The sequence below is a fragment of the Lontra canadensis genome, unplaced genomic scaffold, assembly GCF_010015895.1.
Source record: "Lontra canadensis isolate GAN:19392208 unplaced genomic scaffold, GSC_riverotter_1.0 scaffold93, whole genome shotgun sequence".
NCBI lineage: Eukaryota > Metazoa > Chordata > Mammalia > Carnivora > Mustelidae > Lontra > Lontra canadensis.
In genome coordinates this window covers 2,181,354-2,197,978 of record NW_022631087.1, presented here as the reverse complement: position 1 = coordinate 2,197,978, position 16,625 = coordinate 2,181,354, and the positions used below count along the sequence as shown (strand labels likewise).

At 49.6% G+C, this 16,625-nt stretch overlaps 1 protein-coding gene across 6 annotated transcripts in view; it reads right to left on the bottom strand.

Annotated features, from left to right (window-relative positions):
* The window catches only part of RFX4 (regulatory factor X4), a 160,928-nt gene that overhangs the window by 32,586 nt on the left and 111,717 nt on the right, over positions 1 to 16,625 (bottom strand). For all 6 annotated transcript variants that reach the window (XM_032836706.1, XM_032836707.1, XM_032836709.1 and 3 more), the window contains 5 exons: positions 13,234 to 13,334; positions 11,128 to 11,186; positions 7,422 to 7,566; positions 2,985 to 3,079; positions 2,441 to 2,558 (listed from right to left, as the gene is read on the bottom strand). In XM_032836706.1, the coding sequence (XP_032692597.1) occupies positions 2,441 to 2,558; positions 2,985 to 3,079; positions 7,422 to 7,566; positions 11,128 to 11,186; positions 13,234 to 13,334 (518 nt within the window). The remainder of the gene's footprint in view (positions 1 to 2,440; positions 2,559 to 2,984; positions 3,080 to 7,421; positions 7,567 to 11,127; positions 11,187 to 13,233; positions 13,335 to 16,625) is intronic.

Below are 16,625 nucleotides of genomic sequence, written 5' to 3'. Positions count from 1 at the left end.
ACAGCTGTCGATGGAAAATACACGGGTGTGAGGGTGTGTGTGTGTGTGTTTCAAAAGTAGAAACTATTTTCCTCAGCCCCGTTAGGACTCAAAGTTCATCTCCTGCCAGCCTGCCTTTGCCGACTGATTTTACTAGAAACTGCTGCTGGCGGCAAAGAAAGATCGTCTGGCTACTTCAGTTCACAGCATAGGCTCTTTTCAGTGAGAAGGAATTAGGAAGAAAAGAGTGAAAAGGAATTAAGGAGAAGAAAGGAGTCAACTACCTTTTGAAAGAGGCCGTTCTGGGCAGAGGTGGCAGAGGACCCCCCTCCCCCGGATCGCTGTGATGTTCCCCACCCTCACGGCGGCGTGGTCAGCCTGCACCACTGGGGCGGCAGGGATCCTGTGGGAGTTTTGAGGGAGATAGAGCCGGCCCCTGCCACTGGGGGAGGGGGCCGGTGAACAGAGGGCTCTTTTTCCTAATTAGCTGTTTTTATACAGGGAACACATGACCCAAACACAACCACCAACTGTGTCTTTGACATATACAGGCAGAAAGGGGGAGCTGGGCTTTTGTCTGCCGCAGATTCTTTCAACTTGCCTGTCACCCCAAAGCTGCCGAATTCCACAATGAGTCGGATGAGCGGGACCACAGCAGACAGTGTGCTAAATGGACTTGGAAACAGGTATTATTTCAGCCCGCCTCGGGTTGGGAAATACTGACAACGTGAAATTGTGTGAGCGGCTCCTTGCCTTTCCTAAGAGATCTGTGACCGTTTCTGCCATTTGCCCAAGTTTCCGGTATATCCTAAAACAGTGCGTGGTTCAAGAAAGAAAGGAATACATTTCAAGGAAAACGTTTCTTGGTAATAAATCCAGCCCTTTCACAGAACCCTAGCTGTTCTACTGTCCTGATTTCCTATCATGTTGTTAACTTAGTAAAAACAAATGAGTTCCAAGAATCCTGCCAAGTAAATTACTTTCCCTGTCTAATGAAGGGGCCTCCGTAATCTATATAATCAGTTTAAGAATGAGCACACTGAAGATTAAGGGATAAAGCGAAAAAGGAGGCTTGCTTTGTGGACGCGGGTACGTATACTTGGGTGCGATGTTGTGGATTCTTTGATTTTGAAGCAGTGAACAGATCGCAAAAAAGTTTCAGCCATTTGCTGGCTCGAAAGCAGCGATGCGCAAATGGTTTTCCCAGAACCAGTGGTGACATGTGCTAACACTAACTGCTGGAAGTCATCAAAACGCCGTGCCCGATGGCCCTGCCCAGGTATCGGCCACCAGAGCATTTCCATGCACCATTCACAGAGAATTTCCATCTGTAGCCACCGTGCAGGCCAGTGCCTAGAACTTCCCAAGGCCGAGATTAAAGAAATCCACAACAAAACACTTCTCCAACTGGGGAAACACAGTCTTTCATGGGCAGAGCTGTTTAGAAAAAATAGTGCCGCCTTTGTTTTACCACATACTCGCTTCGTTGTGTAGCACAACTGGAAAATGGTGACAAGACCATAAAAAAGCTGGATGAAAAAGTGTCAAATTAAACCCGGAGCGAAACCCAGAGCCGATTGGCTTAATTGGAGGTAATGAGAAATGAAACCACATCTCTACTCGCAAAGTCAAGTAGTGAACTGAAGCAATTACCCAGAAAAATCTACCAACAGCCCTTTGCCGAAATGCCTCAAAATTTGAGGCGAAAGTGTTTGGAGATTTCAGATGTCTGGGCGATGCCTTAACATTTTTCCTCACTTTGCTAACGAGGGCCTGGACTCAGTGAAAACGAGTAAACCGTGTCCCACAATGTAGCACAGCATTCACCCTGAGTTGGTGGTTTGGTTCCTGCCTGTGGACCAGCGTGAGCACCTCCGGGCAGAGATTCCAAGTCACATTACTCCGGGAGCAGTAGGTGTGCCCTTGGGGAGGGAGGTGAGGAGCACCCAAAGGGTCAGCAAAACCAAAGGGAAAATGAACATGAAAGTCCTTTTCTAGGGATCCGACTGAGGCACAGCGTTAAAGAAACCTTTAGACACTCTTCCCACTCCTGGAGCATTAGCCAAGCTATATGCCAATGTTCCCACTCAGAGGCTTTCGGTCTTGGGAAGGCCACACTATGAAATTCTGCAATTCTGCAAATTTGGGACGCGGCGTTCACTGGGGACACCTGGCCAAAGGGGAGTGCACCCAATGTTTTTCAGTCCTCTCTAAACTCCAATAATACTAGCTGGGTGAGAACCTCCATCTTCAGATTTGCATATATTAGCACACAATGCTGTCTTTCTCCCTGAAAGTCCAGACAATGTCAACTCCTTCCAGAAAAGCTACATTTCAGGGTGATGTCCTTGTGGGCTCAGACACAGCAAGTGAGATCAAGGATGAATCTAGAGAGGTGACGTTCAAGCACCAAGTCCAGAGAGAAAGTGTTTGGATATGGTGAGGGCTGGGGCGGCCTTACCGAAGCTGGGGGCACTATGCAAGGTCATGTCCCGGATCACCCTTGTGCCAAAACAGGACCACATCAAGAGGAACTGCTGGGCCACTTTCTTCAGGGACCCTTGTCTCTTGGCAGCCACCTACAAGAAAGGGAACAGCTTAAACAGCGGTCAATGTAACCTTTCATTTATTACTGACCCCCTGAAAAATGTCAGGAAGGCTTATGGGTCTCCAAGTTCAATGCTATGGAACAATGGTTTTTGACTTGCTGTGTCTTCCAGCAAAAAACACGCTTTAAAGAACGAAATCTTATGTCAAGACCAAGTGCACACAGCAGATAAAAGAGATGCTGACCTGGCTGAGTCAGGGAAAGGAGACTCATGGTCCTGCCTCCTGCAACCCCCACCTCCAGAGGGGGCCCAGGCCTCTCCTCAGAACCCCAGGGCTCTGTGGCTGCTGAGGAACATTCAGACAGCTCAGCGTGGGGCTCTCTATCACCCAAGTGCCACAAAGGTGAATGGTGGGTCGCAGTACCCGGGCTGCTCCTTCCACGCTGGGTTACCAACCTTCACAACACACCGGTCCACCATGGTGTCTAGCCACTCGATGTAGGACTCGATGGGAGACTGTTCCTCTAGGAGGTGGTCAAATTCCTGGTACACTGTCAAACAAAGGAGAGACCCCCACACATCACTGCAGCTGTGTCTACACAGAGATACATCTTAAAAGAACAAAGGAATGAAATTGAATAGAACAGAACTCCAGTCTTAACAGAGCATTCAGGTTTTAGAAAATACACCCCAACTTACCTTTCCAGGCTCATCTTCGCCGCCTCTGAGCGCCTGAGAGCCTGGCTCCCATGTTTAACTTGCCATGCCCTCAACAAGCCCTGCTTTCTCAGGCAGTTCCCTCTGCCTGGACTGTCTGGTTCCTAGTGCCCAGCCCACATGATGCCTCTCGTGAAATCCCTTTCCTCCTCCACAGGACCCTCACCGGTAAAACTGATCACTTGTCTTCGAACCTTCCCGCAGAACTGGTCACTCGTCCTTCGAGCTTCCAGCAGAACTGGTCACTTGTCCTCCGAGCTTCCAAAGCACTCTATTATCTGTATCCCGCCTTCACTGCATTGCTAATGCTGTGTGACAGTTGTGGTGTGTCTCCGGGGCCAGTTCTCTGTCCAGGCTCTTTCCTAGCTGGGGTCCTTCCCCGTATGCAGCTGTTATCCAGGATGTGCTTGGTTGCATGAACAAACCCGGGCAGCACTGCTCCCTTTGCTCCCTGCCCCGTGGCGGGGCACGTTTGATAGTTCAATGCTTCGAAACCACAACTATATTGGGCAAGTCGCCCAACCAGCCTCTCAGGGCTCAGCATGCAGTAGATGCTTAATAAATGTTCACAGTGCAAAGGAAGAAATATCTGTGCCTTTAGTTTCTGAGTTAGGAAAAGGAGGATAATGGTGCCACTTTATAGCCCGTCTTCAGCTGCTCGTCAAATAACCAGTCCGGAAGGGCTATGGAATTTGTGAAGCACTAGAGAAAAAAAAAAACCTCGCTGGGGTGACCTCCAGTTTGAAACATCTCTTTTCATGACCGTTTTGTGCTTTCTGCATGTGGAGCTCTATGAACCAAATCACATCTTTAGATCCACACTTTTTTTTTTACAGTTTTCATTTGTCCAAGCTGTGTTTGGTCTCCTGTTCACAGGCCTATCTGAGGTGCTCTGGTTTCCCAAGTTGATGACTGCAACAAGACATCAGCCACTGCCCCAGAGATCAGAACAGTTTAGAATGACAAGGGGCTTTATTTATTTATTTATTTATTTAAAGATTTTATTTGTTTATTTGACAGACAGAGATCACAAGTAGGCAGAGAGGCAGGCGGGGTGGGGGGTGGGAAGCAGGCTCCCTGCTGAGCAGAGAGCCCAATACGGGGCTTGATCCCAGGACCCCGGGATATGACCTGAGCCGAAGGCAGAGGTATTAACCCACTGAGCCACCCAGTGCCCCGAGAAGGGGCTTTAAATGTCCGTTGAGTCAGTATCAGTGTCCTTTTTCAGAGGAGGAAGCTGTGTTTCAATGAGATTAAAGGTCCCCCTCGAAGTTAGAGGGTGAGCGAGTGCCAGAGCTGGGACAGAGCCCAGGTATCTGATTTCTCTTTGGGGTGCTTTCCTCTTGATGGCCCCGTGGATGCATCAGGTGTTATCGTGCTTCTGTCGATGATGGTGAGGACGACAGAAGTGGCAGAGAGAGTGCTTACGGCTCACACCTCCTGGGGTCTTGCTGCGTGCCAGGCACCTTCCTCACTGCTTTGCAGGGACACTCTAGTCTAAGCCTGCAGCAACCTTGGGAATGTGACAGCGGATTCTCAGGTGCTGGCTGAGTGAACAGATGAACCACCCAAGGTGGCCAGTGCTGTTATTGCAAAGGAGGGGGCGGAGGCACTCAGTGACCCTCTGCAGGTCTCACCGCCAGCGAATAGCAGAGGTGGGTTTCAAAGCCAGCCAGACCCGACGCTCGCCTCCCAAGCACGGCACTGTCCCAGGCCCCCTTCCATCACCCCGCGGTCTCCCTATGTCAGAGACTTGGAGGCCGGGGTCACTGGGCACAAGAGCCAGGGATTTTGGGGCACCCCACCCCCCTGCTCTTACCACGGTCACGCTCATCAGCACGCTCAAGTCCGAATGTGCGTTCTTTAATTTAGGGTAAGCGAGCATTCCCAGGAAGGACTCTTTCACTGAGGAGACGGACACCCCCTAAAGCAGGAACGTGCAGGCTTGTCAACTGCTGATAAGGAAAGGAGGGCGCAGCACACAGTCGTGGTCAAGAACTTACTGCCCAGCTGTCTGGGGTGGGGGGAGGGGGATCTGCAAGGATGATATTCACGTGCCAGGCCTGCTGCCTTGGGGGCTGGTGCCCTTGTTCACTCTGCTCCCCCTTTTCCAGGCGCTGCATCATACAGAGGTGTCCTCTTGGGTAACACGCCACCATTTGTGAATTACTTGTTCATTGTTTGATCTTTCATTAACTCTGAGCTCCACACGGGAAGGGCACTGTCCATATTACTCATTGCTTTTTGCCCCACTTCTAACACAGTACCTGGCCCACGACAGGCGTTCAGTATCAGCTGGGATGAACCAAATCTCAGCACTCCCTTCCTCTGGAAGAAGAGCACACTCACAGCTTTAAAGGGTGCCATTCTGTCCTGGGCCGAAGAGACCCTGAAAAGGAAATCCTGAAACGTTCTCTTCTTGGAGAGACTGTAGTGATCTCCAAGGTGTTCCAGCAAAGGCACAGAGCGTGGTCCCTACAGCAAGCGATGGGGACTGCATTGTCCCCTGTGAGTATGGGCAATGTTTTCTTCCTCCACAAAAGGTGCTGTGGGGGCTGGGGTGAGAGCTGGGTCTCATGCTGCTGGGAGTCGTGTCATTCTCGGTTCCCATTCATCTGTCTGGCCCAACCAGACAGATGGTTCCCATGTATCCATGCCTGGCCTGGGCTGAGGTCCTGGAGACACAGTGATCAGAGGTACAGCTAGTGCTGGTAGGCAGCTGACACCCAAGCTCTCTGTTGGCCTTGTAGCAGGGAGCAGGGACAAACAGAACAGGAGCATGACCATAAGAATCTGAAAAGACCCCGCAGCCTCTGGAACTTGCCCGTATCTCATCATTTTTGTCTTCTCTTCTCCTCCAAGTGAGTAGCACTGGAGCATGGTGGTGAAGCCAAGGTCAGGCGTAGGTCAGGGGCCCCACTCTACTGCTGGGGGTAAGGGTCACCCGTTCTCTGAGGCTGAGCCTTGTGCTCTGTAAAATGGGGGCAGGTATCTTCCTTGTGGGGTTGGTGTAGAGAATTAACGAGATTATGCCCGTGGTAGGTCTGACTGAAGACCCTGCATAGAGGAGGCCATCTGTGAACTCCCGTCTCATTTTAGTGACCACCTCTAAGTTCTTACCAGGGGCAAGGAGGCTGGCGGCTGCTGCGGAGGAAGGAACGAGTACGCAGGGCGCTCCAGGAAAGAAGCCCCAGGGAAGGACCCCAGGGTTCAGTTTTCAGCTGCTCCTGTGGCTTCTGAAAAGGACTCAGTGGGAAGGGGGTCTCTAATAGGAACATCTTTCCGAACTTAGTTATTTTTAACCACCACATGCTTAGCCTGGCTGAAGAAAGTTCCCTCAAGAGGACATGCAGATGGCACAGACTGGCAGTCTGAGGGGCCCGGGGTGCTCAGGAGAACAGGCCCAACTTCTCAGGGGATGGCTGACCTCCGCGCAGCTTCCCGTTTCCGCACTCCTGGCCCCACCCAGGCATGAGAAAGGAAGGCTGAGCAAAGCCAGGAAGCTGCCAGGAGACCCGCATCCAGGGCCACTGGGTGTGGGAGGCCCGGGGCCGCAGGCTGCGGTGGGCGCGTGAGGAACAGCAGAGGTGTGCGGACGGTGGTGGTGTTCTCTGGCCCCTGCACGTCCGCTACTGCTAACAACACCCGGCTGACCTCATCCAGACAACAGCTAGAACATTCCCGCCGTCTTTGTCCACCGGGACATGAACACATGTTCGCAGAAGTGCACCACCATCCGTTCCCCCCCCAACACTGAATGTGATGGCAGGTTCGCCTGCCCGTAGCTGGGCTGACCCGTGCCACCCTCCACTGGGAAACAGGCGCAGCGTATCTGGCTGACTCCAGGCTGATGTACGCGCGGACAGGCAACACACTGCTGTTCTCATTTTTTTATGTCACCTATGGCACTACGCCCAGCACTGAGAATCACAGGTGGGGCCTTCTGCCTGACACTGTGCGCTGACACCCGGCTCCCTTTCCCCCAGGGATGTTGACACACGTCCTCTTAAATCAATTAGCCCTCCCATCTGGGCTGACCCGTTTAACAGGAACAATAAGAGGGAAGGGATCCTAGGGGGAAGGACAAGGTGGGAATGCCACTTAAATATTTACGCAGATACTTTTTCTTTCTTTTAAAAACAAAGAACAGACAGACCCCTTGGCAGAGCATCTTACATTGGATGATGAGTTTCCGGTGCTCATCGCGGGAGTCCTCCATGGTATAGAGGGTTTGCTTGGTGATGCTGTTGAGGTCCACGTTCCTCCAGTCTTCTAGCATTTGGAATGTGATGTCTGCGCTGTGGATCACTGTACGAGATGCCTGTAATCCAAGCCAATTAACTCATTAGCTCGAGGGCTGTTAGGTTAAAACCCCGGCACGTTATTTTCTTTTGAATGAATCTGCATAGGGTATTTTGCAAACTACTTTGAAATTCAGGAAAACCCCACTTCAGGAAATCAGCAGATGAGCCCATCACTCGGAAGACCTGTACAGTCTTTTCTCTTGTGGCTCTCTTCTCTCAGCTGTGTAAAAGATTTCTCCAGGGTGGCCGAGGCCAGACCACACCCTGCTGTTCCCAGCCCCTTTGGTCTTGACCCTTGGGGAACAATGGGATGGAGGTCAGAGACCCATCAGCCTACAGATGTAAGCTTGCAGGATGCGAGTGCTGTGCTTAATAACCCACGTGTCTCTCGTGTCGGAGAAGCAATGGGCCCAGACCATGGAATGGTCCTGCTACCCGTGGGCCAATGACGGTTTCCATCTCAGCAATCTGACCATGTGTCTTTTTCATATAAATGCATTCTGAAGCAGTTTATCGTCTAGCTTTCTCTTTTTGCTTTTTGGTTTTTAGGTGACTATCATGAGGAGTGGAAGGGAAGGGGAATAAAACCTTGAGACTCAGTTGCTCATTAACGTGCCTGTGGTGTTTGTGCGAGCACGCTCGTGTGCACATCCAAACTGTGGTTTACTCCACAAACCCTGCAGTTGGTGAATGAGAACAATACTTGGGACCACCAAGTTCAACAATGCTGATAAGCAAAGGAAAACATTTCCAGAATCATTTCCTTTGCTTGCATGTTTTTAAAATGTCTTTAACAAAATGTAAAAAAAAAAAAAAAAAAGATTTCTGATACACATGGACATTAAAAGTCTCCTAATGCGTGTGAATTTCCAGGCAAAAGTAAATACTGACAACCCCTTTCTCCCCAATCTGAGCACAAGTAAACTTACTTAAATCACTATAGGACTTTTTAAAGGTCAGCGGCCTCGAATATATGAATTATGAATTGGGTCCATCTCTAATGATAATGAAAACAACCAGAAGTAAAGGTCTGGGATTCTGGACTCAAATATATTGAGTTCGAGTCCTGGCCTTGCTGCTAACCAGCTGGCTGATTTGGGGTGGGCCAGCAGATTTAACCTTGGTTTCCTGATCTAGAAAATGGAGGGAAGAGGACCTGCCTCTGAAGGAGGCTGCTGTTGGGGGACTCCTTGAGATAATGTTTGAAAAGGGCATAGTTTAGGGAGGAAGAGCTCAGTACAGGAGCTACTGTTAACTCAGGTCCGTGCTGGTTGTGGTGATGCAGGGACACCTCAGGGCCAGGGTTCATGGCTGGGGGCCAGCTGGGGCGGTCCTCTCTCACCCTGCCTGGCAATCCTGCCATCATGCATGCTCCAACTACAAGGTCACACCCGTGGTGTGGCCTCCTTAACCCCTGCGTCTCAGTTACACTCATGTGCCCCATTATTCTCTATTTCCATTGTGTTTCCTTCCTAACACTTAGCACTTTTAATTAATTATTTTTTCGTTCACATTTTTTTTTCCTGCTCAGGGCAAGTACCACTAAACACCGTGTCTGACATATAGTAGGCGCTCAAAAGTTTCCGTGCAATGAATGGTTGAGACAGGAATGCCAAGCTGCTTGCTTAGTGTACCCGAAGGGCCTGGGTACTTAGATCCTGGGTTTCAACATGACTTGTACGTGTTTAGGAAAGCTTGCTGGGATGGATATTAGCTGGGAAGTTCCATGGAGTTTCCTGCCTGTCACCAACCCCCGTTCCTCCGGCTGGTCCAGAAGTGTGTCTGCGAGCTTGTCCCATTAAGATGGAAAGGTAGCACATGCTAATTAAAATACGTACCATCTGTGTGGGAAGCGGAGCGTGAGCTTATGTGTGCACGTGTGTGAGCGCACACACGCGTGCTGGCGGCTGTAGGTACAGGTATGGATGTTTTTACCTGCATGCTTAAAGGCTCAAAGGCTTCCTTAAACTGCCTGAGCCCTAGAGGGAGGCATCAAAGCCATGCCTAGTTCTCCAATATGATCCAACCTCAGCTCTTCCAAGCTGGGGAGAGAACCAGAAGGCATGCACCCTCAGAAATACAGCAGTGTTTCTCTGTTGTGCAAATATTTGTTTGCTCCCCTAAATCCCACTAATCTGGTAGGGCTCTGCCCTATTCCGGAACAGTGCCCAGGTGTGGCCTCTCTCACAACCAGCATGAACATGAAGGTATAACTCTGGTTTCCAGATCTTCCAAATCACCCGCTGTGTCATTTATGCCGGGGCAGGGTAGCAACAGTGAGATGCACAGAGGTGTAGTTCTGTATTCTGAAAGTTCCGTAGTTCTGTAGTTCTGTATTTTCAGAATACAGAACTGGCCTGGAGGCTTCCTTCAGGTCACTCTAAGTAGAAACCCCTCCCTCCAACCTTGACCTTGAATAAACAGCACTGACCCAGAACCCACGATAAGAGGGGGAGGTGGCAAAACCCTCCCACACAAAGAAGGCAGGCAGATGGCAGGCGGGAGTGAGGGGGTCCTGCCAAGCTTAAGAAGCAGTGGGGCTGACAAGGAGGACAGTGCCTGATGGAGAGTTGCTCAGCCCATCCGCTCGCTTCCTGCCCTGGGAAATGTGGCTCAGGGGCTGTTTAGCTGACATCTCCTAGGGTCAACTGTTAACAATGAAGTAAAAACAATTTTTGAACACATGCAAATCAAACAAAAATAACCCCACCCATCTGAGGGCCAGATCTGACCTGTAGCCACCAGTTTGCCCCTTCTGCTTTAAGATCATTAATGTTCTAATAAATGTTAACTGGGGCCTTATTGGGCTTTGATTCCCTTCCTTAAGGTGTAAACTTAAGAGAAACACAAAGCTTTATGCCATCGAATCATCACCAAGGAGTCATGGGGAGATATTCTGCCTTTCACTGTATGCATTTTTGTTACTGCTGAATTTTTTATAGGAAGCATATGTCACTTTAGTGCTGAAAAGAACAAAAATCTGGAGAAAATAAATAAAAGCGGGTAAATATTTAACATACTGTGCAGCTCTGAACTCCTCGGGATGATACATACACAGCAAATCACCCCCTTTATGCATGTGAATTGTTTATCTCTGTGACTCCCAAGAAGGGGCGAGACACTGGGCTCCCCGGGCTCCATTGGGGCTGGTACCTGGGGGTACCTGGGGGTGGGGTGCCGGGCATCTGGTGTCGGCATGCGGGACGATGCCAGGGATGCCACCAGATCTCTGCACTGTGCCAAACACGTCTCGAGAGAAAGAATGGTCCAGGCTCAAGTGCCAGCCATGGCTGAGAAAGCCTCATCCACTCAAGGGAAATGCAAACTTGCACCAGAACGTGGTGCATGGTTAAGGGGCAACTGACGTCAGAAGCTATTCTGTATGTTAATCAAAACTATTTCGTGATTGCCTAATGTTTTTATTCTTTATCGGTAGAAATTAAAGGTAATGGTAAGGATGTATCAAACACCTATTATGCTGCATTCAAAGACCAAACAGCCCCACCTGACAACAGTTCCTCCCGGGAGCCGTTCTGTGCATGTGCCCCTCACAGGTAAGGACTCTGCAGGACACGTACCTGGCAAAGGTGATTCAGTGATGTTTGCCGTCTCAGAATTTGGGAAAACCTTCTCGACACTGCAAGAAGGAAGAGTTAGTCTGAAGTATCTGCACGCTGTATGGTCCCACCTCGGATTTTCCAGGGTTGGATTTCAAAAAGTGGCTTATTGGCCTAAATTTGTCTCGCTGTCCCACCCCATTTTTTATGCACCCGCTGGCAAAACCCTGCATTTGATTCTTTGTTCTCCCGTGCGGACAATGATTTCCTAAAGCGGCGATATTTGGGGTACATATTTCAAAGTCAACCGCATGCCATACTGGCAGGTGTGAGAAATTGTGGCGTCAATCAACCGTGAGTAAAAGCAATTATTTACTTGTCTTTCATTTCGCTAATTGCAAGCTCAATCACTTCTCCCCATAAATAATTGCTGGAATCGAGTGGAAGCTTTGAAGAAGGCCCTTTAAAAGTAGTATATCTAAGAGGGAAACTTGACTGAGCCTCAGCGGTGCGGTGGTGCGAGGGGTAGCTTTTAGGATGGGACCCTGGGCTGTATCTTGGAATGCTGCTTTGCATTCATAATCTGCCATTTTTATCGAATGATCTCTATGACCTGTTGGTGAGTTTCACTGATCCTGTTTACGACAGTGATAAATCAGGCTAATGGTTCGAAACGGGGTGACCTGAAGATTTCAAGACCAGGCAGTCAAGTTATGTGCCAGCCTCAGGTCTCAGCTCTCACAGAGTTGTCTGGAGTGGTGAGCATTTCCACTCCTCGCCCATCCTCAAAGTCCCCCTGAGGTTCCCTGGGAAGAGGGGTTCCTGCGGGCCCTGACAGGTGGAAAGTCCCACAGACCTCCTCGCTGCCAATTTCAACAGGTTTGTTTTGTCAGCATAATTAAAACAGGCGCAGGGCATTCTTCTCATTAATTTCTGAACTGGTCAAGAGGCAGAAATTTCCCTGGGATTATTCTAATTTGTACTCAGAGCCAGCTTGGTTTGAAAAATAGGGCGTGGGGTGGAGGGATGGGGGGGTGGGGGCACAGATGAACTTCTAATTTTCCAGACCGATCAATCGTTAATCCTTCTCCTTAATTACTTTTTCTTTAACTTTGTGATGTGGAATTTAGTGCTCATGAAAAGAAAAGAACTGAGAGCCGTGAAATAAAGCAGGCTTTATCAGTAGGTGCTGGGCGCTGCAGGCGGCCTCAGCCCCCGAGCGGGTCTGAAAGGGCTCCCTGTGCCTGCCCAGAGAGGGTAATTTGATCCCCTTCATTTTCCCTGCCGCCACTTACTCCCGGGCAAGAATGGCAAGCTGTATTCAAATGCTGCTTTAAGAAACCTATATCTTAAAACTCTGTTTGGCTTAAAATCATTTCATCTTTGTGGAGTAGCACGTGCGTCTTTCCACAAGTACGGAAACACCAGGACAGAGGAGGAATAGGACCGGTTTTCTCAGGCAAAACGAATGGGGGAAGGATGGCTGGTGATGCTCAGCAGAAAAAAAAAAAAAAAAAAAAAAAAAAAAAATCACAGTCCTAATCCCTGTAGGAGAAATATTAATTTGGCTTTCTCATTAGGCAGAGAATTGAATATGTGAAGTCCTGAAGCCTTTCTCGGGCTCCCGTCACCACCTTTTTGGGGGCGGGGGCTTCGAGGAAATCTCAGAGTTTTGGGGTTGGACAGACTTGAGTTTGACTCCTGGCCCCTTCCTGCTGGCTGGGTGGCTGGGTGGCTTTCGGGAGGTTTCTCTGCCTCTCAGAGCCTCATCTGCAGGGAGGGGATGTTGCCCCTGTATCACAGAAGTGGCATGAGGATTAAGTGGGACGAGATAGTGGTGACGAGCAGACACTCTGGTGTGGACAGACAGACCTGAGGGGGAAATCCTGCCTCTACTACTGACTAATCCCCCTAAGCCTTTTCATTTGCCATAAAAGGAGAAGGGCACCACCTGTAACACACCTTTTGGGGGCACTGAGGAAGTTCATGTAGGAAAAGCACTAGGCTTAATATCTGGTGCTTTGCAAACAGTAAGTGGAAGTTATTATTATTTTATGAACAACCAATGTAAGACTGGCCCTAAAATGTTGTTTTCCCTTCCCCTCAGCTTGCCACCTCTGTACTTACATTCAAACTTAATGTTCCGCAAGTTTTCTGGGAGGTCATGGAGAGCCACTTTTAGCCACTCATCCAGCTGCTTGGCAAACTTTCGGATCACCTGAGTTAAGCTGGAAGGAAGAAAGGATCCGTTTAAGTGCCTTGTGTGTTGCCCGACCTGGTTGGGTTGTTCTAGAATCATGTTTTGGCCGTGCCAGTGTCACTTGGAGCAGTGGCCTCAGGGGCAAGATGGGTGGCCCCACGTGGCACTTGTGGGCATGAGCAGGGCCTGGAGGGAATGTGCTCTGGTGCCCATGCTGGTCGCCGGAGGACGCCCTCTCTCTGAGCGTCATTGGTCGTGCTGCTGCAGAAGGCTGTGTGAAGGGTGTGGAGGGAGGGCAGTGGGCCTGACAGCACCTTGTGCTGCCACTCTGGGCCCAGTGCCCCCCCGCCCCCGGCCTGGTTCCGGCTGCCCCTGACGTGGGCCTCTTGGTAGGAACTGGGAAGCACTGACCCACAGTCCTGACCTTGAAACCATATCCCGTTTGGAGAGCAGAGGTTCTGTCTGGGTGCCAGGGGTGAAGGGTGAGAGGACGGCAGGTTTGCAGCAGTGTACCAGAGATGGAAACAAGGAGGACTTTGAGAACCACTTTCAGGCTCTCACTGTGAACATCAGGGGCTGGCTCCTGTGTCATTCCTGGAGTCCTCCTTCGGCTTGCCACCACCGGGACCTCAGCCGCCATGGAGCATTCATGCGGTCTTCGCCCCCCACTCCCAACACCCCTACACCCTGCAACACCGCCTACATGGCCCTGGCCCTGGGTAGTGTCCCGCAGACTCTCTTGTCAGACCCTAATCACCGACCTCCCCTCCCTTCCCCAGGCAGTCCCACCAAGTTTCTCTTTCCTTCACTCCTCACTTTGCCAACCTTCTCCAAGACCCTCCACCAGCAGTGGGCACCATCCCCACTTCTCAGGCAACACAGCTGCAAAGGGAGAACTTTCCAACATTCCACTAGAGCACAGCTCTCCTCTCCAGCCACCATGACAGAATCAAGGGCCAACCCCATGTCATCCCCTCCTGCCTCCACGGGAACCCCACCTCCATGACTGCCCCTTCTCTGGGGTATCCCACCTCTTCCTCTCACTAAGCATGTCTCATCTTAAAAATAAACGCTCTTATTTCCTCACGCTCTCTCTTCAGGGTGCCACCCTCTGTCTTCCACTTCACAGACATCCTTCTTTAGAGACTTGTCCACACTCTTTCCTTTCCTTCGCCTCTTGCTCACTCCAGTCCCTCAGGCTAAACAGCTCCCACCAGGCAGCAAGCTGCATCCAAATGTGAACCCGGTGGACTCATTTTGGTTCCCATCTGCCTTGACATCTTGGTAGCATTTGGCTCTGCTGGCCCCTCCTTCATTTGGAAACATTTTACTTCCCCCGGTGGTTGTGGCCCCTCTGTGTTGTGGCTACTCCTTCTCAGCCACAAAGCTCAGCCCCTCTACCTGGCCTTTACTTCCTCCAACTTCTCCACATCCAGTCCTGGGCCCACATGTCACACTTTGTCCTTCCCTGGATAACTTCTCTGTGACCACAGCTTTAGTCACTATGTACACTTGCTTTTGAGATCCAGAACAAAGGTCTTCAAAACTCTAGACCAACCACGTACAGCGCCCCCCCACTTAGTGTTCTAAAGGCACATCAACCTCAACACATCCAAACTGAACTCATTGCTTCTCCGTCAGACATTCTTTTCTTATGTTCTATTTCACAGGGAACTCTACTTTCCCTAAAATTTTTGTTTTCAACTTTTTTGTATGGAGAAATTTCAAATATACCCCAAGATAGAATGGTATAATAAACCTCCAAGTAATTCTGATCCAGCTCCAGTAAAGAACAGTTCAGTTTATCACATGCTGCTCTGTCTTTTCTGGAACACTATAAACAAATTCATGATGTATCATTTCAGAAGCTTTGTGTCCATCTTCCAACATGTACTTAAACATGTATGTATGTGTGTGCATGTGCGCGCGCACACACACACACACACAGACACATTTAAAGCCATCATTGCCATTAGTATACTTAACAGAATGAACATCAATTTCTTAATATTATCTAAAGCCCAGTCTGTCCTCGAATTTCTCTATTTCTCTCAGAGCAGTCTTTTGGTTTCTTTGAATCAGGATCCAAACAAGGTCTACACATTGCACAAAAAATTATCTTGTTCTATTTCTAAAGACTTTTAAAAAAGCCTCTTTCATGCCATTGGTTTGTTGACTCCCTCCTGTTATTTTTTCCCTGGAATGTCCCACCCTCTGATTTGGTTGACATCCTCATAGTGTCATTTAACCTGTTCATCTATCCTGCGTGCTTCTCATAAACTGACAGCCCAAAAGAACAGATCAAATGAAGTTACAATTTTTTTTTAAGGCACGAGAACTTCACAGGTGGCCCATGTCTGCCCTCTGTACCACACCGTAAGGCTTATAATGACTGCTGGCTCCTCTTTTACTGTATCTGGTTTTTGACACTTGAATAGTTTCTTGTCCCATGAGCAGGTACTGCCGATTTTTATCTCCAAGTTTCTCTCAACCTCAGCCAGTCTTTCCCTTTTCTCCCAGCTATCACTACCTCTCACCCGGGCCAGTACTGCAGCCTCTGCAACAGTGGGTACAAGAGCCTACCTGCTCTGCTCACCTCCCAACCTCTACCTCGTCTTGCACATTGCAAGAGGGATTTCCCCAAAACACTTGCAATTCTGATCTAGTTCACCTTCTGATTAAAAACCCCCCAATAGTTTCCCATGCTTCTTAGGGTAAAGACCAAAATCCTAACCACGATCCCCAAAGCTCACATTCCAGCCTTGCTTTCCTCTCCAGCCTCACTTTGCAGTCTCTTTCCTTCACCATGTTTCAACCCCTCTTGCCTCTGCCCAGTTCTTTCCCACCTCAGAGCCTTTGACCTTGGCATCCTTCCATCCAAGAGCATCCTACCCTTCTTCATCTACTCGACTCCTCATTGATCTGATCTCAGAGCAAGTGTCACATCCACAGAAAAACTTTCTCTGAAGCCCCCTAATCAAGGTCAGAGCCCCTGATTGTTCCTCTTGAAGGGGCAAGTTGTGACAGTTGGTAACTATACACTGATTTGTGTGATTATCTGGTTCACGTCCATCTTTCCCAATAGACTGTACGCTCTGATGTGGAGGGCAAGGGGCTATGTCTATTTTGCTTATCACTGTGTGTTCAGCACCTAGCATAGTGCCAGACACCACACTGTGCCCCCCTTTATCCATCTGACTTCAGCTCCTCCCACTCCCTCTCACCACCCCCACCCCCGCCAGGTTACTCAAGTCACACAGCATCAGCTTTCTTTCTCTTTCTTCAGGTCCTTGACAACCTAACCATGGCCTTTGCATCT